Source organism: Peromyscus eremicus, chromosome 8a (assembly GCF_949786415.1).
Source record: "Peromyscus eremicus chromosome 8a, PerEre_H2_v1, whole genome shotgun sequence".
NCBI lineage: Eukaryota > Metazoa > Chordata > Mammalia > Rodentia > Cricetidae > Peromyscus > Peromyscus eremicus.
The window spans coordinates 13,805,300-13,830,689 of record NC_081423.1 but is presented as its reverse complement, the minus strand read 5'-3'; the positions used below and the strand labels follow the sequence as shown (position 1 = coordinate 13,830,689).

Genomic DNA, 25,390 nt, shown 5'->3' with positions numbered 1-25,390 from the left:
CTGATAAGGGAAGACCGTGTTCCATACAGGTTTGTGTTCTGATTGGATTATTCAATGTCTGTCATGGTTGGAAGGCTTGGTCACCAGCAGATGGCGCTACTGGAAGGTGGTAGAAATGTTAGGAAGCCTTGTAGGAGAAAGTAGGTCACTGGGCGTGTGATTTTGAAGGGTGTATCTTCCACATGTTCTGAACTCTTTCTCTGTTTGTATCCTGTCCCTCACAAAGTGAGCAGCCCCCTCCACCACATGCTCCTCTCTTCACAGTGTTCTTCCTTACTACAGTCCTGAGGCCATATAGCCAGTCTACCAGAGCCGAAACCTCTGAACACAAGAGTCATGGCTACCAGCCATAGAAAGCTGACTAATAATAGCCTGTGCCATGGTACATTGTAGATGCTCAGTAAATATAAACACCCTCTCTTGGCTGCCCTTTGGTTCCAATTGTTCAGCAATGTGAGTTGATGGGAGGGTAGATCTGATGTTTCTAAGCTCCGAATTGCCACTCAATAAATCAGTCTCAGGTTTTGATTCCTACTGGCTGGATCCTTCCACCACCAGCAGCAACAGGGACCACCCCATTTAAAACCACTTGTCGTATGCTTGTTACGACAGCTGTGCAACGAATCACCTCAAAGCACACCCCAGGACATGAACCTTTCATTTACTCTTCTTGGATTTGTAGATGATTTGGAGTTCAGAGGGCCGGAGGGTTAGTTTGTTCCTGCTCTGTGGTCCAAGGCTCCCAGCTAGGAGGCTTGAATCCTCTCCAGCTCAGGACTGGAACCCTCTGTGGGTGTGATCACTCTCATGTCCAGAAAGAAAAGCTAACTGCCTGCAACCTGTATTCAGCTTCCTGTGGTATGGAGGCTGTTTCCAAGAGGAGTGTCCCAAGAGAAGGTGTCCAGTGGATGCTGGAGCCCTAAGCAAAACTTAGCCTTGGTGATCAGTGTCCCCACCAGCATATTCTGTTGTCTGGGTGGGCAGTTACGGAGATCCACCCAGGCTAGAGGAAAGCCATGAGTGTTGCTCTGTGGAGAGCATGGACGGTATATGGAGTAGCTGTCTCTGAAACATACGATTTCAACACTATGTTCCAGGTTCTTAGATGAGCTCCCATTCCTCAAAAGTTACACAGGGCAGATGGTGCAATGACCTCACTCCTGGAGATGGATAGAACAAGGCTCCAGGTGGCCTGCCTTGGGCAAAGTAAACCAATGAACTTCAGCTACATCCCTATAAAATGGATAGAAAGCCTCTACCCCAGAGTACCACTGTGAGCCTCATACTTACTATTACAGAGGTTGTTGGAAGGATAAAGTTGGAGGTTTTTCATGATTTCTGACTGTCTTAGTTAGGGTTTTATTGCTGTGAACAGACATCATGACTACGGAAATTCTTATGAAGGAAAACATTTAATTTGGGCTGGCTTACAGTTTCAGAGGTTTAGTCAATTACTGTCATGGTGAGAAGCATGGCAGCATGCAGGTAGACCTGGTGCTGGAGAAGGAGCTGAGGGTTCTACATCTTGATCCACAGGCAACAGGAAGTGAACTATGACACTGGGTGTAGCTTGAGCATAGGAGACCTCAAAGCCCACCCCCACAGTGACACAGTTCCTCCAACAAGGCCACACCTCCTAATAGTGCCACTCCTTATGGGAGCCATTTTCTATCAAAACACCAAACTGACATTCCAAGAATCATCAAATTTTCCAGGCATGGCACCTTTGTCTCCTTCATGTGTGGCCACCTGTCACACATATTAACCTAACCCTCCCATATTCAGCCGTGATCCAAGATTTTCACGAGCTTATCCTGGAGGGAGAGCAAGGCTTGCCTGTGCATTCTGGTTGTTGCTCAGTTGACTGCAGCAGGTGCTGTCCCTGATTCATTCCATCTTCCAAAAGGGAAAAAAAATCACTGGGAACCTCATCAGTGTTTATAAATTCCAATTGTGTAAACTTTCCTCACCATTAAGTGGATTATTAACAAACCCTTTGCTCACATTCATAAAGAACCATCTATTGCCCATAGTTCTCTCCCAAAAGGAGAAGGAGTTTCTAAATTACTTTGTATGTCCCAGGAGAAAGCTTCTGGTCCTTGAAGGGACCATGGCCCATCATTGGAAAATCTTCTCCTAAGGACTTATCTCAGATTCATATTTCTTCTTCATTGTCAATTTTCCTGTCCCCTATGCTTTAAGAGATCTCTGTCTGTGGGCCTGGGTGGGTAAGAATCTTCACCTGCATGAGGACTGAGTTCAAATCCCCAGTACCCACATAAAAAGCTGGACATAGCTGGGTGCATGCCTGCAAACCCAGCACTGTACGCAGCAGGGGCATGGGGTTGCTGGAAAATGGCTGCCTATCCTCCTAGCTCTAGGTTCAGTGAAAGATCCTTTATAAGGTGGGGCATGATGGAGCAGAATGCCCAGTGTCCCCCTTCAGTCTCCATACATGCACACATGTTTAAATATACCACACACATATACACACATACCATACACACATAATACATACACCACACATATCCACACACACATATATACCACACACATGCACACACACACACACACACACACACACACACACACACACACACACTAACAAATCTCCATTTCTCTGAGGCCCATGAAATAGACAATTGGCTCTCTTGTTAGAGTCATTGAGGAAATGGAAAGGGGATAGTGATCACCACTAGAATATCAAGGAGCCCAGAGTGACAGCTTTCCTTCTGGGCCTCAAGCCACCTCATCAACAGGTGGCAGGCTTCTGTGAGAGGTTCGGGAGCACTCACTGGACAGGAATATCTAAACTGCAAACAGTGCTCTGGGATTAGGGACACTAGAGGTGACTTCTATAACTTCAGGTGTCTGGGAACATACCAGGGGTGTGACATGAGGTGTTGGGCAGGGATGGCTGGGATCTGTCACTGCGAGGGGCTAGCTTCTAATTTAGCTCTGCCCATCAAGTAGAGAAACTATGGGCTGGGCATCAAGTCTGCAGGCCTCAGTCTCATGCGGATGCCTATCAGGGTACCATGGTGTGTGTGTGCATGCGTGCGTGCGTGCGTGTGTGTGTGTGTGTGTGTGTGTGTGTGTGTGTGTCTTGTTTTTCTTGCTTTTTCAACTCTCCTTTTTAAAAAAAAATTTGAGGCAAGGTTTCTTTGTGTAGTCTTGGCTATTCTGGAACTCACTCTGTAGACCAGGCTGGCCTTGAACTCACAGAGATCCACCTGCCTCTGCCTCCTGAGTGCTGGGATTAAAAGTGTGTGCTACCCTCAACCTTAAACTCTAAACTCCTCTCTTTAATTCACGAGAACCTGGAGTGCAGAGGCAGGTTTGCCCCCAGTACCAATATTCAGTTGTCTTATTGGTTGCAACAACTATCTACCAACTGCCTAAGACAAAGTCAGTCTGTGGGAGGTCTCCAACAGGGCACTGTCCCTGGACCTGGATGATCTGCTGGAAGCAGCTGGGGGGCCCACTGCTCCCAACCTCAGTACCAGTGGTCTTTAAAATGTATCCTTCCTTCTCTGGACTCCGCCATCTCTAACTTCACCACAATCCTGAACAAAGTTAAGTTTTCAGAATGCTAATGATACAAGTGAGAAAACAGAGGCCTGAGAGGTGCCATGACTTGTTCAGAGTCACACAGGATGTCAGTGACAAAGGCAGGAGGTCGTGGCTACTCTGGGTTGGATATACCAGGGTTGGTGACATGCCCAACCCCTATACCTCCCTCCCCTGCACCACACAAGGAAAATCATTTCCTATTCTTAGCTTCTCTGCCTGCCCGAGAGATGGAGTGTAGAAGAAACATTCCCGTATATATAAGGATGGTCTTATGAGGGGGGCAATGGGTTTTGCTGTTTGACATGTTTCCCAGGAGACTCTGGGAAATGCAGGGGCAGAATCCCCAATAGGGCTTCAGGGCTAGGTACCTGCTTGTGGAGTTTTTGTCCAGAGGCAAGCTGTGTGCTCAGACTTGACCATGTTTGGGCATGGAGACTCGACCCAGATGGGACTGAAGACTGCTTCCCTGGAGACCAACTGGGAGACCAAACTTCCTGCTAAAGCCTGATGACGTGGCATGGGGGTGGGGGCCGGATAGAAAGAAACCATCTGCCGGTGGAGACCCGGGGAACTGTGAGTACCGCATCCCAGAGAGCTTGGGAAGGGCTTCTGGGAGGTCGATGCTGTGGGGTGACAGTGGGAGACAGCAGCCTACAGTGGCACAGACAGGGTGGTAGAAACCCTACCTGCCCTGCTGCCCATCAGAGTTATGGCACCAGAGAGCCTGGTGTGTTGACCCAGGTCTGGGAGTCACTTCAGTGGCCAGCCTGGAGATCGGGACCAGTCTTGTCACTTGTCATCAGTAGAGGGACAACAGTAGATAGGCCTGGCAGAGTGCTCCATGCTTTTTCGACTCTCCAGTTAATGATAGCTACTGTTTATGAAGGGCTTCCATTGTAGCAAATTTGTGATGCTTGACGGTATTGGTAGCTCCCTGATGTGGGTACTATTTTTCTTGGCTTGTTTTACAGTCACGTGGTTGCTAAGCAGCAAAGCCAGGACTTGATCTCCTGTCTGATGACCTCAGACCCTCTCTTCTCTACACTCGCCCAAATCCCTACACCTTCTGTTTCAAGTCCTTCTAAGGAAGAGGTTGTCACCCCATTGGTAAAACTACACAAGACTCTTAACCCTTTTCCAACTTTCCTAAATCCAGCTCAGACCTAGGGCGACTTTTCTACACAGAAAGTTCCATCGAAGGAGTCTTGAGACATTTAACCTCTCACAACCAGGATAGTCTCCCTATAGTCTAACCGAAATCTCTTCTTTTATCACAATAACCCATTTCTTCCTGTCTAGGCCACGGGGGATATCAAAGGTTCACATCCTTCTTCCTGCGGGAGAGCCTCATTAAGCCTACTCTATCCCAGATTCCCACCTCTGTTTTCCATTTAAACAGAATCCATGACTGAGCACAGGAGTTGCTGTTTCTTTTAGAACTTACTCCATGGGGCTGGTGAGCCGTCAGGACATCTCAGGCAGGTGGGACTGGGACATGTCCCAGGAGCTGGACCACTCTGGAACAGATGTTTCCTTTTTCTGCCCTTCTGAGCTTCCATGCTCTAGCCTTCACCAGGCTCCTACTGTCATTGGTCTTGGGAATGCCCAGCAGTCTAGGAGGGCTCCCTGGAGGAAGCTGGCATGCCACAGGGGAATTCCTGGCAAGTGTGCCAGCTTCTCAGAGAGATAATTGCTGATAATGGATTCTGGGTATTGAAAAACTAATCATAGGCTGTTACCAGAAGGCCTGGGGCCAGGGTGGGGCCCCTGTGAGGTCACAGCCCTGTGGAAGTTGCAACGCTCCGTGCATAATAAGAGCGATATTGGTATTTGATCACATCCTCTCTCACCACACCTCTTTTCTATGGACTATCAACTGGGTGGGTCTCATTTCTCTTTGCCTCCATGGTCCTAGAAATGACTGCTGTCCCCGGTGGCCATGGGGAAGAAGCTGGTGATGGCCCAGAAGCGTGGAGAGACACGAGCCCTCTGCCTGGGAGTGACAATGGTAGTGTGTGCGGCCATCACCTACTACATCCTGGGTACCACTGTGCTGCCCCTCTACCAGAAAAGGTATGGACCTCCCCACTGCCTGGATCCCCACAGGCCTAGGAACCCCATCCTTCTACCTGCCCTGCCCTTGACCCCTCACAGCAGGCTGGGTAGACCTGGCATCCCTCATCCTTAAGCTTAGGGGTTCCAATGCTGGAGAAGAAGACTGTGAGAGTCCTGCTGGTCTGGGACCTGGTGATGTCGGGTTCAGATGCCCTTTGTCATAAAAAACAGCTCTTCAGTGAGAGTGTGATCTTCGGGGGAGAACTGGAATGACAGATTGGCAGCAGTCTGCATAAATGACTCTGAGATGGGAGTTCTCTCTTTGGGGAGCATGCCTCTCTGTGTCTGTGTTTTTCCAATAAGTGGGGAATGTCTGTACTGAGCTGACATCTGTTCCCCCAAACTCTAGGCAGAAATCTTGGAGAGTGCTCCACACCCTCATGCCTCTCTCTTCCCAGCATGCCATCCTTCCAGCTTTTAAAGAAGAGCCATGGAGTTCCTGACAGCTGTTGTCTTTGGAACAGACTCACAGTGCTCTCTCAGCCCACCATTTGCTGAGGGAGGCCTCTGGGCATATTCTGGCTCCTGACAACCCTCTCCTGTCTAACAGGATACAGGGAGCAAAGTCACAGTCCATTTGCTTAGGAGGTGGCCTCTCCTGGGCCTGCTCCGCATTCATGCTTTACAATGCCACAGTCATGCCAGGCCAGAGTGTCACCCAAATGAGGTGCTGCTGGGCAGTCGTGTGCCTCTCCACTCTATGCTGCTTCCTTCCAACCCTGACCACATCAAGCCCCTCATAGAGTTCCTCATTTTTTAGGAGAAAGGGCAGAGATTCTGAAGCGATTTAGCCCTTGTCTCAGGTGATGTGTGTCCCCATTCCCCAAAAGTCACCTATCCCATCTGAGGTTTTCATCTACACCTGTGACTTGGGGATGAGCAGGCTTGGCTGCTCATCACAATCCTGTAATGAGCACTTTAAAGAAAATCAGAGTCTGGGCCCAAGCTCCTGAGAAATTCTGCCCCACTTTCTCTTAAAGTGGGACTCAGCCTTTTAAAAAGTTTTCAGGTGTGAGGTGGGTAGCAAGATCAGAGAACCATTACGTAGAAAACATCCAAGAGCCAACCAGTCTGAGATTGTTCCATGCTTACAGCCGAATGGAGGTGCCAGCCCTGGGCCTCTCCAAAGACTCTCAGTGAACAGAGATTCTAAGTTGGTATGTGTCACTCTTGTTCTGAGGTGTGTGTGTTTGTGTGTGTGTGTTGTCTCCCCAGTGTGTGGACCCAGGAATCTATCTGTCACCTGATTGAAACCAACATCAAGGACCATGACGAGTTGGAAGGCAGGAAGGTGCCCCAGTACCCATGCCTGTGGGTCAATGTATCAGCTGTGGGCAGATGGGCTGTACTGTATCACACAGAGGACACTCGGGACCAAAACCAGCAGGTAATGAATGGGGGCTGGGTATATTAGCCCTGACAGGTCTGTGAGCTTGTCCCCGGTTGCCCATGTCACTAAAGCCAAGGTACATTAACCGACCTGAATGGGATCTTATGGCTGGAATGAGGTGGAGTCAGCCTCAGACCTTCAGTGTTGGAATCAGACAGACGTGAGTGGTTTAAATTTACCCCTCATTGGCTGTGCAACTGGGGGAAGGCCACTGAGGCCCTAGGAGTCTCAGTTTTCACTCTTGTAAATGGGTGCTAGTGCCATACCCAGAAGTGCTATACTGAAGTCCAGTGCCATGTCCAAATGTGCAAAGTCCCGTGTTGGCAAATGGTGGGCCCTCAGAGAAGAGAAGCAGTTGTTAGTAGTTACTTCTTCCACCAACCGAGTCCAGGAATGGAGATGGGTGAATCCGTGGGCCACCTGGAAGCTGGAGCTACAGCAACCTCCATAACAAACATGTAAGAGTGTTTCCCTCAAATTGCACCCCCTCCTGCCAATCACCATCAAAGCCCTCCCTACTGAACGAGCTGGTTCCCTGCCCTCCTTTCCTTCACTTCCCCCACCCATTCAACAACCTCTGAGCCTTCCCAAGTTGGGCTCACGGGTCTCAAGAGGAGAGAGCGTATATAGGAAGACTGATTCCAGAAATGCCACCTGATAGAGTGGGGTCAGAAGCGGCTGAAGGGTACCAGGGTCTGTTTCCTGAGAACCTCTCCCATATAACTATGGAATTAATATTGGCATACAAATTGGGGCATCTCAACTCTGGCTACGTATGAGAACTGCCTAGACTTAACAAAATCAGAGTACTACACCAGACCAACTGAGGCAGAATCCCTGAGTACAGACCAGTTGGTGGAGATCCCCAGATGAGTCTAAGTTTGGATATTATTGCTATGAGCTACTGGAGGCCCAGGGTCACCATTCAAGTGAGGTTGAGAAGACATAGCCAGCAGCCATGTAGGGTCAGCCACCAGACGGAAGCTGGGCCACAGCGGTTCCCAGGACAGGTGTGTGGCCTTGTCACAAGCATGATACTGATAGACTCGAGGCTGATGGGATGGAGGGGCAAGGTGCCTGGTGTGGTGTTTGGGGTGGTGGTGGTGTGGAAGCGAGGTGTGGCAGTGCTCAGAAGTCAGACTTTGGTCATTGTTAGCATGACTGTGTGGGACAAGAACATTGAGGCCTAGCATGGTTAGCTCCTACCAGTGGTTCATGCTTCTTCTTTGGCATCCAGCAACCGTAATTTATCCCAGAAGTGAGAAAAACATTTTCAAAGATGAGAAATGGTGCCATTCTCCTGGCACACTGGGTTGAGGCTGCCTTTTAATCCTGAGGCTGCCAGCCCAGGGAAGCTAGAAGCTACTTTAAACCCTGCTTGGGTTGTGAACAGTGTATATTACTTCTTTTCCAGTGAGGGAAAAAGGGGGCTGTTAAACCACAGCACCCACAACCCACGAACAGAGAGTGAAGGGCAGTCTGGCATTGTGGGACAGTCAAACACATTTCATTCTCTGGCCCAGCATTAGGATGTGTGCCGGGCTGATGTTCCAGGTTGGTAGTATGCCTCTAGACATGCCAGGCTCTCATTCCTCCTCCACGGCCTTCTCTGTCTCCCCCCATGGACCTCAGTCTAAGGGGAAGGAGCTCTTGGCAGCCTGTCCTAACAAGAGTGAAGCCTCAGATTAGAGGCAGGGGCTCCTTCATTTCAGCTCATGCAGGTAACTCGGGGATGGTTGTACCAGGGCAGGTAGAGAGAGGTAAAAGGTCCCAGGCCTTGCCTCAGCCTGGAGAGGAAACTCCTGGCAAGGGTCTTGACAAACAGATCAAGAATGTAGACTCTAGAGGAACTGCAAGCAGGCAAAAGACACAGCAGTGCCCTGGGATGGGTGCAGACCCCTACATCAGAGCTCATGCTTCAAGTGGGAAAGCAGCAGTTACTCCAATTTCATAGGTAAAGCAACAATATTATTATTATTAATAATTCTTCCACTTTTTGAACTTACAAGATCTGGGCTCTCGCTAAGTGCTTTACATAAGTTTCCTAGTTTAATCTCCAGGGAGGTTCTGGGCAGGCACCACTGTAAATGACTTCACAAGGTTTAAGAGATTGTACCAGATGCCAAGGTCACACAGCTTGGAAGCCGTGTCTGGCTCTACAGAGAAACCTGCGCTCAATGGTCAAGGTTACCCAGTGACGGTCCTGCTACTAAACATTCCACAGTGCCCAACACTTCTGAGGACCAGATTCCCCGGGAGCTTCAGCTCTCCCTGGCTCACTGGGGTCTTGCACCTGCCTGCAGCTCCCCTGTTTCCCTGATATTAGCACCACGATGAAGCATCTCTGTGCTGCTAGACTGGGTGCCTGTGGAGCATGCAGCTTGGGAGGTAACTGAGTCCTGGGAAGACACTAGTTCACCACTTGCCCATTGGGCCTCAGGTTTACATATTTGATCTTGGACATGACTACTTCACTAGAATATGGTCCTTGAATGTCTGTCTCTACTTCCCCTGTGCCTGTACCCCACAGGGTAGGAGCTTATGCCGAAGGGCACCCCAGAGGTATTCTCCTGCAGGTCTACAGAGAGGCCCATCCTTGCAAAGTATCTCTTGAGGTTCATACGGGCGGCACCCAGTCCTGGCACAGGAAGATGAAAGCCAGGTCTCCACTCTGGGCTGTCTCTGCAGAGCTTTGCAGCTGGGTCTCTTCATCTCAACAGGCCAGAAGGTTCCTAACAGCAACGATCAGTGCCAGAGTTTAAATGTATGCTGCGCTCTGCCTGCCTGGAGCTCTTCTCTGCACTTTCTCTTTTTCCTTTGGATTCTGTCACAGACCCGCTTGCCAATATATTTTCTTTGGTTCACACAGGATTAGACTTCAAAGAGTCTTCTATTTGGGACTTTAGCCAGGATTTTGAAATCCTGGGAGTTTGCAGGGAAATCGGGTTTTCTGGCTTCTCTGGATGTGTTGGTGGATGATGTGGTGTCTCTTGTCCACAGGAGTGATGACGTCCCTTCAGGATGTGGCTGGCTCACACCCCTCTGACTTGACACTGTCTGCCTAGCTTCCCTCTTCAGTATTACCTGCATGAGTGTGCATACAGAAACCCCTAGTCCCTGCACTTGTGTGAGCCATGATTCTCTGGCCCATTGCTGTGACACTATTAACCCATCTCAGTAATGAAGCCATAAAGGGTCAGAGAGGGTGAGCAATTTGCCTAAGATTTCACAGCAAATAGATTCCAATTGAGCCCTGCATCCAGGTGTACAGCATCATGTTGAGCGGCTCCAACCCCACCGTCTACACACAGATACCAACCATGCTCTCCAGGGGCTGACTCCCAAGCCATCATTTTATTTGTTTGTTTGTGTGTTTTTTCATACCCCAAAGCCTCACTCTGAGCCTCTTTGAAGTGAGCATTTGAAAGCCTAAGCTCCCTTGCTTCTCCTCCACAGTGCTCCTATATCCCTGGCAACCTGGACAACTACCAGATGGCCCTGGCTGATGTGGAGAAGGTCAGAGGCAATTTCCATGAGCACCAGACTTTCTACTGCTTCTCTGCACCCCAAGTCAATGAGACCACCGTTGTGTATCGGCGCCTCTATGGGCCTCAAGTCCTCCTCTTCTCCTTCTTCTGGCCCACCTTCCTGCTGACTGGGGGCCTCCTCATTATTGCCATGGTGAAACTCAACAGGTCCCTATCCATCTTGGCAGCTCAGAGGTAGAACAATCGACTCTGCCCCACAGCGCGGGAGTCACCGGGGACAGCAGGGCTCACAGGCAGGGTTGCTCATCACTCTTCCTCTTCTTTTGTTTGTTCAACGTCATTTTCTACTCAAGAATGTTTAATAGCTTTCCAGTGCCTTTGGATGACAACGAGCTAGCTAGCTACAGCTCCTTGCTCCCTGTCCTCAATTGGTTCATGCTGTTAACTACTATGTCGGTATATACGCCCCAGATGATGAATATTGTCACCTCTGTTCCTATGTTCTCTCTCTTAGCTCAAATGCCTGCCTATCGCTCCCGGGATATTCTCCTTGGCCAAATTCAGCTTCTTTCAATTGTCACAAAAACAAGAGCTCTCATTTATAGGGCAACTTAGTGTATTGCTTTTTGTTGAGGACATTAAGTCACACATTATTCTGAAATTAAAAATTGCCGCTGTCCTTCAATATCCACAGGAACTAGTTCCGAGACTCCCTCAGATGCCAAAAATCCCTTAATATAAAGTGATGCAGTGTGTATGTGTGTGTGTGTGTGTGTGTGAGAGAGAGAGAGAGAGACAGACAGACAGACAGACAGACAGAGACAGAGAGAGACAGAGACAGAGAGACCTCTGCACACCTTCCTATGTGCCTCACAACATCTCCAGGTGACCAATAACACCCACCACCATGTTAATGCTGTAAATGGTTTTCATTTTCTATTGTTTAGGGAATTATGATGAGAAAGGGTCCATCTATGCTCACTACAGATGCAATTTTCCCCCAAATACTTTCAATCTGCAGTTGATTGAATGCAATGGGGCAGAACCTCCTGATACAGAGTCCAAGAATATTCACACAATAACAAAAGTCTTTGAGGAAATAAACACATCAAAACATTAACTGTGGCATGGTGGTTAATTTTAATTTTCTTCCTTATCCCTGTTCATTTTTGTTATTTTCATTTTTCAATAATAGGAAGATCATATACCGTTTTGTTGATTTTAATCTGAAAAGCAATACAGAGCTGTTATTTTGGAGAACGTTGAAAGGGGGCCACCCTCAGGGAGACGAGGGCGGGCTATGAGGGGCTGTTTCTCCTGTTAGAGACAGGCTGAGACGACACAGTGTTAGCCTCCCTGGATGGAAGAATGGCATTTACTAGGATGAGAATTTGCAGTTCATATTGCAGGTGATTTCAATATGTCCCCTATAAACATAGATGTTGGACGTTTAACACATTGAATGTTAACGATACTAATACGAGGTGATTAGGGTTAGAAGGAGGCCCCCAACTGGTACCATCAGCTTTACAAGACCAGGAAGTTGGACCTGAGGTAGCATGTTCCTCTGCTGCTCTTCTCGATGCTCTTCCAACACGGGTGCCTGGTGGGCAGGTGAACAGCACCATTATATCCTTGCCACCAGTCTGATAATTCTGCCCAGGTTGCCCTGACATCTGCTGTTACCCTCCAGTTTCTTACCTGTGGCCCTTCCTTTCAAGGACAAGCCGCTCATTGTTCCCCAGAGCATCTCTGTCTGGGGGTGAGCACAGTCTCAGGAGTCTTCAGGAAAGCCCACATTCTGCTACTGTGGTATAGTTTACAAGATGCTACCACTGGGGAAGAGTCATGACCGGGTAGCAGGTATCTCTCTGTATTGTTTTTTACAACTACACGTGAATCTGTAATCATCCCCCCCACTTCAAATTCAATTTAAAAAGAGAAAGCAAATGTCCCAACAAGGAGTCCGACTTTAAGGGGTTACTTTCTGCAGGTTCCAGCAGGAGAAAACAGACACATCCTTCCAGAAGAATCAGTATGTAGGGATGCCTAGCCTCCCCTGCCTGATGCATTAGTCATGATGACCTTCATTTTCTTTTGAAAAACTGTTGCCCTCCTGTCAGCCAGATGGGCTGCTCCCATCAAAGCCACACCTCTCTGTGCGTGCGGAACTGCGTGGCCAGCCTGAGTATGAACAATGGGCATTTGAGTGTGTCAGAGTCAGATGCACAGGAAAGATAATCTTGTCAACAACGGCTGCCTGCAGACAGAGAGCCCTCTCCCATCCCGGATAAGTCACTGCTGATGAGCATCAGGTGCTTTCTGTACCTTTGCATTGATCCTCACAGGCCACAACTTACACCTGCAGAGGTGTGCCCGGTCTGTTCCTCAGCTGGCCTTTCCCCTCAATCAGACACCTCATGGAGATCAGAGACAGTAGGACCCCTGAGCTGCTGATTTGAAGTGGAAAGAATCCTTGTGAGACACCCTAGTGGTGCCAGGCCTCAGATGGCTCCAGCTCTCTAGCCAAGGCCATGACTAAAAGAAAGTGGGTCTCTTCCATTTTTGAAGGTTCCCAAGGGAAAACCTTCCTCTGCTCTCTGTAAAGCTGGAAGGCAGGTGGCAAAGATGATACATGCTTGCCTTCAGGGGGCTGTCTGTCTTCTTGCTTTGTCCCCAGTTCTATGACCGCCATTATTAAGGGTGATAAGGAACTGAATGGTGTACATTTCAAATCCTGTAATATAGAAACCTTAATTTTTGTGATTTGCTGAAATAATCTCTGTTTCCCTCTAAACCAACAAGTTTCAGCCCAAGTTCTCCTGCTGTTAACCCCCTTAGGTCAGCCAGTGGCAGAGTTACTACTGATATAACAGGTGGCTGGTTAAACTGTCTAGTACCCTTTTATTTCCTCTTGTTTTTGGAGGAATTTGAATTCCATGAAATATCTGGGAAGATGCTGTTTGAACAAGTGAAGCTGTCCAGTTCCTTACCAGCTGAGGTCCCTTCACAAGCAGATGAAAGAGAAGCAGCAGATGCAGGTCAGAGGCACGGAGAGCCTCCCTAGAGTGAAGGGCAGCTGCCCTTAAACTGAAGACACAGGAGGCCACTACCCTTCGGTAAGGACACTGAGACAGAAATTACATCTTTCTCTCCTTGTTCTCCTAAACACATGTGGTCAGAAGTTCCAGATCAAGATAGTGAGATATACCTATCATAGCCAATCAAATATAGAACATTGATTGGAGCTCAGCTGCTGCTTGGTTAACTAGACATTAAAGATATCTTCAAAAAATATACAACAGAGGCGTGAGAGATGGCTCAGTGGTTAAGGGTGTGTGTTGCCCTTGTAGAGGACCAGGATTTGGTTCCCAGCACCCACATCAGGCAACACATATCTGCCTGTAACTCCAGCTCCGGGGGGATCTAACACCTCTGAGTTCCAGGGGCACCTGCACCCACGTGCACATGCCCACACTTAGACACACACACACACACACACAATTAAAAATAAAAATAAATCTTTTAAAATGTAAAACAATGGGATTTCTCTGGATAAAATTTTGTAAGATGAAATTATTTTTCATAAAACGTTTTTGTAACATGCATAGATTTACTATTACTTTAAAATAAAGAAATTGAAATGAAATATTTTATAGTTCCTTGTTTTAATTTGTAAAATGGCAACTACTAATAACTATGACCAATACACACCAACATTCCTTGGAGCTTCAATATTTTTCAAAAGTATAATAAGTCCTGAGCACAGACAGCTTAGGGGTTGGGTTGGTGCATCTAGAGATAAAGATGATATCTCTTCCCACCATGCCCATGGAAATACAACGCTGTCCTCTTCAGAGTACTTCAGATTGCCACTGAGACACAGATGGGAGGTTTTAGTTCTCTGGATTGCCTCTGTGTCTCAGTTCATGATATTACAGAAAGGTCAGTGGATGGGTTATCTCCTGACCTACAAACACTTGGATCATTTGTTTGCATGTCAGATCAATGCAAAATTCAGGGTCTTCCCGGGTTACCCAACTCCTCCCTACTGATGTACAATACACTGTTGTCAGTCAGCTTCCCTGAAGGGGGGTTGGGAGATGGGGAGTGGAGGTACGTGGAAGCAGCAAACTCCAGACTGGATGTGAATCAAGTGTGCGATATATCCCCAGGCTTGTTTCTCTCCCAAGCTGCAGTCAAAGGTGGGTTACAGGGACTTTGGTTCCTCATAATCCCCATCATTCCATACGACCCGCACTCCTGATGGAATAAAATTAGAGGCTCACTAAACATGTATCCTCAAAACGGGTCTTCTCCTCCTACGCACTGTGAAGGGCAATCTTGTGTGAGAGCACCGACGACCTGTGGAGTCTCTTGCTAACTCTGTGTAGCATCAAAACTGCATTACACTGGAGGAAGCTCACATGGTGTCAGAACTGGTTGGTGTCAGAGGAGAAACAACTTTCCCATCTTCCGTCAGAAGCACCGCCAGGGAGAAAACCCTCATATTTCCACATTTCTCTTTAGTGACAGTCTACATCAACACTTTTGATGAATAACTCACTGGACCAAGCTGTAGCCCTTCCATTCCGGGATATATTTAGCTAACCATTCCCCCAAGAGACAATCTGTCATCCCTAATAGTAATAAGAACTAACATTTGTGGAGCACCTGTGTGCCGGGATGTGGGCCAAGTCTTTCCATGTGTGGCTCATTTAACAGTAACGGCATCCTTTGAGGTTAATATTGGCCTCTCCATTTCATAGATGAGATAACTGAGGCATGAGGAAGGGGCTTAACTTGCCCTAGAAGTTAGCAAGTAGAGGAGCTGAGATAAAACCTAGACAGTACAGCTTTCTTTACTATGGCTCTAACCACTGAGTACCTTGTTCTCCTGTCTCTGCCCCTTGATCAAGTGTGCAAAGGCCGAATGTTGAGAGCATGTAAGCTGCCTCCATGGCACCCCACCCCCACCCCGGGGGCCTAGGCTCTCACAGCTCCGCTGTGCTGTTCTTCTAGAGAGCCAGTAACCGAGAATATTTCCCGAATATGAACACTTGATATGTGGGTGCTGCCAAGAACAACTGGGGCTGCCTACAGTGTGCCAGAAGCCACAGTTTCTGGCCCATGACCCATCTGGCCACTTGAAACCCAGGCATTCTGCAATCTCCTGAATCCTTGCATTGCTGGCCACTATTCCAAAGCAGAATAGGACGGCAGGTTTGATGGGACCTTCTCAGTGACCCCACCCTTCTCTTGTGGCCCTTTCTTCCTTTAGCCAGTGTTCACAAACCACAGACTTAATAATCATCTCTAGAGTTTTCCCAGTAGTTGACAGCATAATCATTTATGTTTATCTTTATCATTAATAAAAATTTGGCCATGAGACATCTTCTTGGCATCTAACTGCATTTTCTGTGGATATGCTGGCCATGGTCCTTCAGGCCCTTCCATTTTTTCCAATCCTTGAAAGTGAATTTTCTGTGTCACCAGGGAAAACACTAGCGTGGAACAGTCAGGATCCTTGATGAAGCTCCTGGCCCCATCCAAGATCTGCAGCCATGCTGGAGCACTACAGTCGCCTCTTGGATCTCACTTCTTGTGTGGAAATTGGTAACACATCCAAACAGAATTGTGCCTTGCATGCCCTGTTCTCAGGCCATTGCACCAAGAAGGTGCAGACAGCATTTATTTTCACTCTCTCAGGGCATCTCTTCAAGGGCTCGTTCTCATTCTACAATTCCCGAGCTAAGTGCCTGTTCGCTGTGACATTATTATAGGACCCCGACTGTATTTTTGTGTTTGTCTTTAGTGATAAAGCTTGTAGGAAAGAAGATTTAGAAAACCAGGAGTTCAAATTGCTTTGTCTATGACCTTGGGCAGTTCATTTAACTTCCCCAAGGCTCAATTTCCTCAACTGGGAAAAGAGAGAAACTTCATTTGTTTTATAGGGTGCTTGGCATGGCCGAGTGCAGCCAGCAGAGTACCTGGTGCATTGAAGATGCTCTGGAATGTTTGTCCCTTTCTAGCCAGCTGGCCCTCCAACTCCAACCACGCAGATGCTTTTCTGTTGCGAGCTCTGAGGAACTCTCACTAGAACTTTCCTTCTGGAGAGTGCGACCGAGAACTGCCATGCTCATCTTTCCTTCCCTGTTCGTCTTAAAAATGTCACTTACCAGGGCACTGTGTCTTTGCTTGGAAGTCCTTGACTATGCCCAGATAAACTGAGATCTTGAAGGAAAGCCATCTTGCCCTTGGGACCCACACCGCTGTCTTGTCACACCATCTCAAGAATCAAAGAACTTTGGCTTTGAGAGTCCACTTCGTGGCAGAATCATTACCCATAATAATGATAGGGCTGGACAAAATAATCTTCCCAGTGTGAGGCAGCCAAATCCCTTGGCCCAGAAATCAGGCTTAATTGGAAATTAAATTGCATTTCCATGCCACCTGCAGGATGCCTGTATCCACAGCTAATTTATCAAGGTGATGCCTTATCTGGAGGAAGCCCATGGGAACGGAGTGGCTGCCTCAGCAAAATTGCAAGCTCCTAACTGATGAAAGAATGTTCTTTACCATTTAGCTTGAACTCCTCCAGTTTCTCATTTGGAGCTTTTATGTGCCCATTAGCTATTTCTCTGACAGGCCCTAGAAATACGGATATCAGTGGAACCTGGCTCCATGTTCTAGTGTTAATGGGCCAGTGGCAAAGAGTCACATAGGCAAAAGATTCCAAAGCCACAGCATTTAGTCATCTGGGACTGGGTAGCACAGGGAGATAGAGCGTACAGTGGATGGACTCTGGCAGAGGATTTGATTTTTGTCTTGAGCATGGATGCAGACAGTTTACAGTAATTGGGGGTTGTGCTAGCCAGCTTCTTCACAAAGCTCTGAGCTATTCATCCCATCCTCTGGACAGGAAACAGATATGCTAGGGTTTTCATCATCCGTAGTATATTTACTAATGAAGAGCCCAAGGCTTAGAAGGTGAGTCACTTGCCTGAGGTCACTACTTTGCATCTAATAATCACAGAACTGGAACTGAAACTCGGGTAACTTCTACAGAACCTTTGCCTTTGAACTCTACACTCTAGTGTTCTCTTTTTTCCGTCAACTTTTAGATGTGAAATTGTCTAACTATGACTATTAGAATGTGTAGTGCTCACCCCGACTCACTGAGGATTATCATTACTCCGTTGGAATTGCACTCCCTGTCTTTCTGTGTCTCTCTTTTCCTCTATGCATTTCCGCATCCCCATGTGTGTTTATGTGTGTACATACCACCTAAGAATTAGATTCAGAAACACAAAACACAGGACACAGAGATCAATTTGGCTGGACCAGAATATGGATGTGGTAGGGACAGACAGGGACAGACAGTGACTGACTTCATGGGGTTCGGCTGGGAGGACCAGGCCAACTCTCATATAGAGTGGACAGCATATATTCAACAAGATCATAGCAGAGGATTTCTCAGATCTAGGGAGAGATGGTTATCCGGACCTAAGAGTCTTAGAACTCCAAACAGACAACACGAAAAGAACACCAACTCATTATGTTATCGTTAGAGTACCAAGGATGCAGAAGGAAGAAAGGAGATAGAAAGTGACAGGAGAGAAACTCCAGGTCACACACAAAGACAAATCCATCAAAAGAACAGAGACTGCTCAAGAGTAGCTCTCAAAGCCAGGAGGGCATGAACTGATGTGTTTCTTCTGAAAGGCAGTAACTGCCAGTCTCGATGACTATATCCAGCAAAGCTACTCTTAATAATAGAAGAAAGACATTCTCTGATAAACACAAACTAAAGGAATCGATGACTACCAAACTATCCCTGCAGACTGGAGGGAAAGATAAACACATCCATTAGGCCACAGGGAAGACTAAATTACACCAAAATAGATAAGCAACCGAGGGATAGGAAAGTACCACCCAATATAAAAACAACAAAATGACAGAAATTAGTACATACCTTTCAATAACAACTCTAATGACATCAGTTCTCTGATCAAAAGATGCAGAAGAGCAGATGGGATAGAAAATAGGGCCCAACTGTTGGTTGTCTTCAAGACATGTACCTTATTGGCAAAGACAAGAAAGCCTTGGGGTGAAAGGATGGGAAAAGGTATTCTAACCATCAGATGAAACAAAAAAGTAAGTATAGTCATACTAGTATTTCACAAAATAGACATCAAGTCAAAATTAGAGGAGATGAAGAAGGTTCGTTAAGGTGCAGGCTGACCAAGTCAGCTGCCGTCCAGGCCCAGATCCAGTGCTTTGAGGCAGTCCACCCCAACACTCACTCCATCTGTGAGCTGCTGAACTGTGTGGAGGAGCCGGTGCTACAGAACAAGATCTGGGAGCACTTTATCACCAATGAAGATGAAAACCTGGAGCACGGCTGTAATTGGAGATGGTGACAGCCACCAGCAACCACCATGGACCTCAGAGCAGCTCTGAGGAGCCTGAGAGACCAACGGAGGCTCTAAGAGGAGTGTAGTGGTGGCAGCAGAGGAGGAGTCTACAGAGCCCACAGTATCCCTGGAACAACTGAAGAAAGGAAGATCCTATGGGAAGATGCTTCTAAAAAAGTAGACTCACAAAATTGGAAGGAAAGATGGCGGAACAGAGCTTTGAGCCCTCTGAAGAGAATGATGGAACTACAGAGGCGGCAATGGATGATAGGGGAGCAACGTGGGAGCACACCACAGTGGACAAAGAACATGGCGTTGCTGGATAGAGCTTATCCTTGGCCAGAGGGCCAGCTAGCAGCATGGAGCTGCTGCTGCTGCTGCTCGCCGTCCGGGAGAAGTAGAGGTCAGGGATGTGGCACTGCCTGCATGCAGCAAGCACAATGGTCATGCCTGGTGTCTCTGTGGTGGTCCACATTGAGAGTAGGGAGGTATGTGGCGGTCTGGAGCTTGCTCAGATCCTGCCTCCAGATGCCATCTAGCTGCAACATCACCCTGATCCTGGGTAACAGCACAATATCCAAGTTCTGGCAATGGTTCCATATTTATGGTGCTTCAGAAACCAGAAACCCTGAACCAGACCAATGACTCATTGTGACGAATATTTACGTATAAAGCTGTTTGGGCAAAAAAAAAAATTATACTGTGTTACACACTGCAAGTTTGCAGTGCCACCTTGATGAACAAACATGCAATGAAGAGGTGGAAAAGAGAGAGGAATGTAGTGGCATGTGGGTGGTGAGGAGAGGCAGAGCTAGAGATACAAGAGCAGTAGCAGGTGTGAGAGAAGGCTGTTGTGGACAGGGGAGCATGTCACTGCCAAGTAGGGCTTTTAGAATGGTGTGCAGCAGCCCGGAGCTCTCACAGGCTCTGCCCCTGAATATGCTGTCCAGCCACAGGAATGCCCTGACTCTGAGCAACTACAAGATGTCCTAGATGGAGAATGGCTCATTCTCTGGAATAGGCCTCCTCAAAAGACCCTCGTGGTCCATCCTGCACCTGGAAGCAATGTTGGTATCTGTGGTCTGTGCTACAGCTCAGGGACATGCTGGTGTCCATGGTCCATGCTGCTGCCCCAGACCATGTTAAGGCCTGAGGTCCTTGTAAATGTCCATGGTCTGTGCTGCCTTTTGGAGCCCATGTCAATGTCTGTGGCCTGTGCTACTGCCAGAGGCAAGGTGGATGCATGTGCTCCAAGACCATGTTGATATCCAAGGTCCACGTGGCCAGTGATGGTCGTGTTGATGTCTATGGTCTATGCTGTGGCTGGAGGTTATGTGGGTGTCCATGGTCTATACTCTCAAAATAACCCATGTTGTTGCCCATAGTCCATGTTACCACCAAAGGCCATGTGAATGTCCATGGGCTGGGATGCCTCTGGATGCCATGTTGATATCTGTGGTCTGTGCTGCTGTCTAGGGTCAAGATGGTGCCCATGATCTGTGCTCCAATGGGGGCAGTATTGATGTCCATGGTCTGTAGTGCCACTAGAGACCATGCTGAGGTCTATGGTCTGTGCTGATGCTGGGGGACAGGCCCCTGTGGATGTGCATGATCCCTGCTGTAACTGGAAACCATGTGGAAGTCGATGATTCATGCTGCCACTGACTATAAAGTGCAAGGAAGCTTCTTTTGCAGTGATATTGGTATCTGCAGACTCGCAGTTGAGAATGAGAGACAGAAGGATTCTGTAACAACCCCTCCCTTAAAAAAAAACTCTAGATAAGAAGCCATTGAGGAGAACTCTTAAAACTTGTGATAGGGAGCCAGGCATGGTGGCTCATGCCTTTAGTCTCAGCACTCGGGAGGCAGAGGCAGGTAAATCTCTCCAGCCTAGTCTACAGTGTGAGTTCCGGGACAGCCAGGACTATATAGAGAGACTCTGTCTCAAAAAAAGCAAAAAACAAACAGATAAAGAAATTGTGATAGGGATGCTGAAGTATAGCTCTTCACAGTTGATAGCTTCTGCCAGGGGTGGGATTGAGGAAAGACTCAATTTTCTTTAAGGGGCTGGCCACGGGGAGTTTGACCGTGCTCCAGTGAGTATATGGGTAATTCAAAATGGACTAGGTATTTTTTTTCCTTTTTCTTTTCTTCTTCTTTTTTTTCTGGGAGGAAATCACAAGGGTGGGATGGACCAGGGAGGACTAGGAAATGAGTGTGATCAAGGTGCATTGTGTGAAATTCCCAAAGAATCAATAAAAATATTATATTGAAAAAAAGAAGATAATTTAAGGGGGAAATCCCCTAAAAATTTGAAACATCCACACATCAAACCAAGCATCTTCAGTTTAATAAAACAAACACTACTGGTTGTAAAGGCCCAGACTGATCTCAACAAAATATTTGTGGGTGACCACAATCACTTTTACCAATAGACAGGTCGGCCAGAAAAGCAAACAAACAAAAACCTATCAGAGTTCAATGACATCACAGATTAAATGAATTTAACAGGCATATACCAACTATTACACCCAAATATTGCAGAATATACATTAAATAATTTTGTGTATTTTATCTGACCACAATGAAACAAGACAAGAAATCAACTGGAAGAGAAGCTACAGCAAATATTCAAATCCATGGAGACTTAAAAAGATACTTTTTAAAATTAATTAATGCATCATTAAGAAATAAGAGAGGAAAAGATAAAACTTTTAGAATCAAATGAAGATGTAAACACAATATGTGGAAACCTGTGAGATATAATGGAAACAGTTCCATGAGTGAATTTTATAGCTATATTTTTTTAAACTCAGAAAGATCTCAGATAAGTAACTTGATGATGCACCCCAGTGTCTGAAAAAATCAAGAAGCTAAACATCTGATCAGTGTATGGAAAGACATCAGAAACACCAGTCCAGAAATTAATGAACTGGAAATGAAAATAATAGTACAAAACCCATGAAACAAAGAGTTTGTTCTTGAAAAAATAAACAAGACCCACAAACTCTTAAACTAACCAAACTAACGAGAGTGAAGACCCAAATTAATTAAGGAGATGAAAAGGGAAACATTATAACAAATACCAATGAAACTTAGTGGCCCATTAGGGCAACTCTGAAAATCTATCTTCCCATAAATTGGAAAACCTAAAAGAAACAAACACATTTCTAGATTAATCTATCAAAATCAGCCAAGAGGACTGAAAGTACTTCAACAAATTTATAGCAAGTTGTAAGTTTGAATCAGTGATATAATAGTCTCCCAACTGAAAAAAAACAAAAACAAAAACAAAAACAGAACAAGCCGGGTGGCGGGCATCTCATAGCTGAATTCTACAAAATCTTTAAAGAAAAATTAACACCAATGCTTTTCAAACTATTCCACAAAACGGAATGGTAGGGAATGCCACCAAGTTCATTTTATAAAATCATGATTACTCTAATAACCAAACTGGATATAGACATAACAAAAAGGAAAATTATTAGTGAATCTACCTGATGAACAAGGAGGTAAAAATTATTAATAAAATTCTTACAAATCAAATTCAATGATACATCAAAAGATCATTTGCCATGTTCAAGTTCCGTTTATTCCAGGGATCAAAGATTGTTTCAGTGTATTCAGATCAATAGATATACTACATTACACACATAGGGTAAAGGATAGAAATTATATGTGCATATTGATAGGGAAAAAAGGCCTTGGACAAACTCCAATATCTTTTTATGATAAAAAACCCTGAAGAAACTAAGACTATAAGGAGCATATCCTAACACAATAAAGGTTATATGTGATGAACCTATAATACGATGAACCTGTATTCAACATCATACTAACTGTGAAAAAACTCAAAGCATTTCCACCAAATTCAAGAATAAGACAGGATCATCTGCTTTCTTCTCTTTTATCCAATATAGTACTTGAAGTCTTAGCTAGGGTAATAAGAAAAGAGGTGTAAATAATAGGAGCACAAATAGGAATGAACTCAAACTATATAAAAATGAACCTAAAGTAGCTCCTGCTCCCAACTAAAACTCAGGTTAATTGTTTTAGTTTGTTTCTTTTCTAATTTAATTGTTTTGGTTTGTTTCTTTTCTAATTCACATTTTTCACCTGCACATCTGTCCACTGATTGGAAACACGTGGCACATAACCGTAGCTTTTCAATTCAGCATTTTCAAGTATTATGCAGTCCAAGTGAATGTCCAGAGGTCCTGTCAGTAGGTGAAGCAAAATGTATGTATTTTGCTTCTGTTTATTTCCCTGAAGTTTAGATCATCCCCGACTTCCACTTTAGTAAATAATGTGATAATACCATGGCAGACACCTCCGAATGAAAGTCTATGTGCAGTACACATGCCTTATGTAAGCCTAGAAGAGATTTCTCCATTAGGGTTGGATGGACAATCTCCTGCCTGGCCCATGTTTTGTCTGGTCGCAGTGTGGGAGGAAAGAGATGGGGAAGAAGTAGAGGCTACCGCAGCAAAGCAGAGAGACGCACTAAGGGCTGGACTTCAGGGGTAGCTCTGGGAATAACATTGAAGTAGCAGACGGGAGATGATTCACAGTTCCAGTCGCGAACGGCTAAGAGAAACAGTGAGGTTGGGAGAGAGAAAGATTGGCTATGGCTTTATAAGGGTTCAGCAGAGGTGACAGGCAGTCACTGGAGTAGCAGGGTCTCATGGCTTTCTCCTCCTTCCTCTTTCTTCTCCCTCCTCCTCTTTCTCCCTCTGTCCACCTATCCTTTGAGCACCCCTGTGCCAGACCTTGTGCCGAATGCTGAGCATTCCTAAACAACTAAGGCAAGGCCTCTGCCCTACCACAAGCTTTCAGTCCAACCAATGAGTCACCTGTAGGTCTGGAGCATAAGAAAATAGCCTAGGGAAAGGAAATTTGGGAGTCCCTTCTCAACTAAGTTCACCAGGTGAAGCTGAAGAGGGAGGGATCTTGCTGAGCCATCTTTTGGGGAGCTACCAGCTGTGGGAGGAGCCAGGTCACCCTATCCACATACCCCAGCCACCTTTCAGAGAAGGCTCTCCTTTGGGACCTTGCTTAGTGTGCCCTCAGTTTCTTCACCTATACCCAGGAGGCTGATAGTGGAGCTATCCCCGACTGTGTTGTTACAGCCTTGACTTCACTCTCTCATAGCCAGTTCAGGCTCTCAGTGGCATGTGAGGGTTATGCTTCGAAGTCTAAGATATAATCATTATGGGGACAATGTCTCGCACCTGCTTTTTGCCTACATCATGGTGCCCTGGGAGGCAGAAGCTCACAGGGAGTAGCAGATGCTCTTCTGGGTCCAGCCTTCAGTTTGCAAAGTGGGATTGTTCTGTCAGAGTGTGCCTGCCCAGGACACTTCAAGATTTGAGGCTGATTTCCCCATTTCCTGCTGAAAGAGTTCTCAGGGGAACGTTGCCCCAGCCACAGGTGACTGATCTAGCATTACATCTCAGAACTCTTACATCTACTTCTCCGGGCCCAGGAGGATGATGCAAAGTGGGGGCTTTGCTGTGCTGTTCTTTCTGCTGAAGGAGTGGAAGAAGGCTGGCTGAAGGGTGTGCAAGAAACAGGGAAAGTTCTGGATGCTAAAGTCACTCTAAGTGGACCATTAGCTCTGCTGCTCTGTCTACCAAGAGTGAAACTCTGATTCCATGTAGGGAAAGAGAAGGCAAAGAGAATGGTGGACAAATCGATGACCAGCTTCTGAACTACATAGGTCATTTCAGTGAATCAGTGATTTTCCAGGATGTGGGAGCCCCTGGTTTGACAGTAATACAATAAGGGGAGACTTAGACTAGTTCTTACAAATAGCAGCACAATATGAAAGCAAACACACTGTCGTTCATGAACTCTAATAAGGCACAAACCTTGCACTCAATACTTGTGTGCATTCCTTCAACCAACCTTCAGGATGGACCTTGCTGTACACATTGTATAAATGACAAAACAGAGGAGTGAGTTCCTAAGACGTCCCCATGTAATTAATACAAGTTGAAAGTGGTGGTGTATGATCTGGAGTCTAGTGAATTCCAAAATCATGCTTTCAGAAGGGCTTGGATATTCAGTGGATGAAGGGGAACCTGGGCAGGGGACATTCCATGCCTATACCTTCCATAAACATTTGCAGATGACATCATATCTCCAGAGACGATCTGCTCATTCAAGTGGAGCAGAGAGCAGAGTGGATGTCATTCCATTCCACCCACAGCTTCAGCCCCCCACCCCGCTTCCATACTGAAGTAAATCAAACTGCCCCCAGCTACAGTAACTAAGGAGGTGATAGCTCTCAGGATGATGGGCCCAAGGCTAGATGGCAGGCAGTTTTGCCAAGGGTAGGTGTGGATGGGAAGATGGACATGGGAAGGCAGGAAAATAACACTGGGGCACTTAGGCAGTATGCTGGG

General features: G+C 46.5%; 2 protein-coding genes across 3 annotated transcripts in view; one reads left to right on the top strand and one right to left on the bottom strand.

The window, feature by feature from the left end:
* Kcnip1 (potassium voltage-gated channel interacting protein 1) overlaps window positions 1-25,390 on the bottom strand; it is a 367,625-nt gene that overhangs the window by 329,225 nt on the left and 13,010 nt on the right. The window lies entirely within an intron of this gene.
* Kcnmb1 (potassium calcium-activated channel subfamily M regulatory beta subunit 1) lies at window positions 4,028-11,263 on the top strand. Of its 2 annotated transcripts, XM_059270223.1 has the most exons (5): window positions 4,067-4,146; window positions 4,545-4,680; window positions 5,489-5,646; window positions 6,904-7,075; window positions 10,535-11,263. In XM_059270223.1, exons 3-5 carry the CDS (start codon window positions 5,513-5,515, stop codon window positions 10,802-10,804), a joined length of 576 nt encoding a protein of 191 aa, XP_059126206.1. In that variant the 5' UTR covers window positions 4,067-4,146; window positions 4,545-4,680; window positions 5,489-5,512; the 3' UTR covers window positions 10,805-11,263. The 2 variants fall into 2 exon arrangements, with proteins under 2 accessions (XP_059126205.1, XP_059126206.1); XM_059270222.1 differs by lacking the exon at window positions 4,545-4,680 and having other exon boundaries at window positions 4,028-4,146.

Coding starts and splice junctions, on each gene's coding strand:
- Kcnmb1 (XM_059270222.1), top strand. CDS start 5,513: ATGGGGAAGAAGCTGGTGATGGCCCAGAAGCGTGGAGAGACACGAGCC. Junction 5,647..6,903: donor CTGCCCCTCTACCAGAAAAG/GTATGGACCTCC, acceptor TTGTCTCCCCAG/TGTGTGGACCCAGGAATCTA. Junction 7,076..10,534: donor CTCGGGACCAAAACCAGCAG/GTAATGAATGGG, acceptor TCTCCTCCACAG/TGCTCCTATATCCCTGGCAA.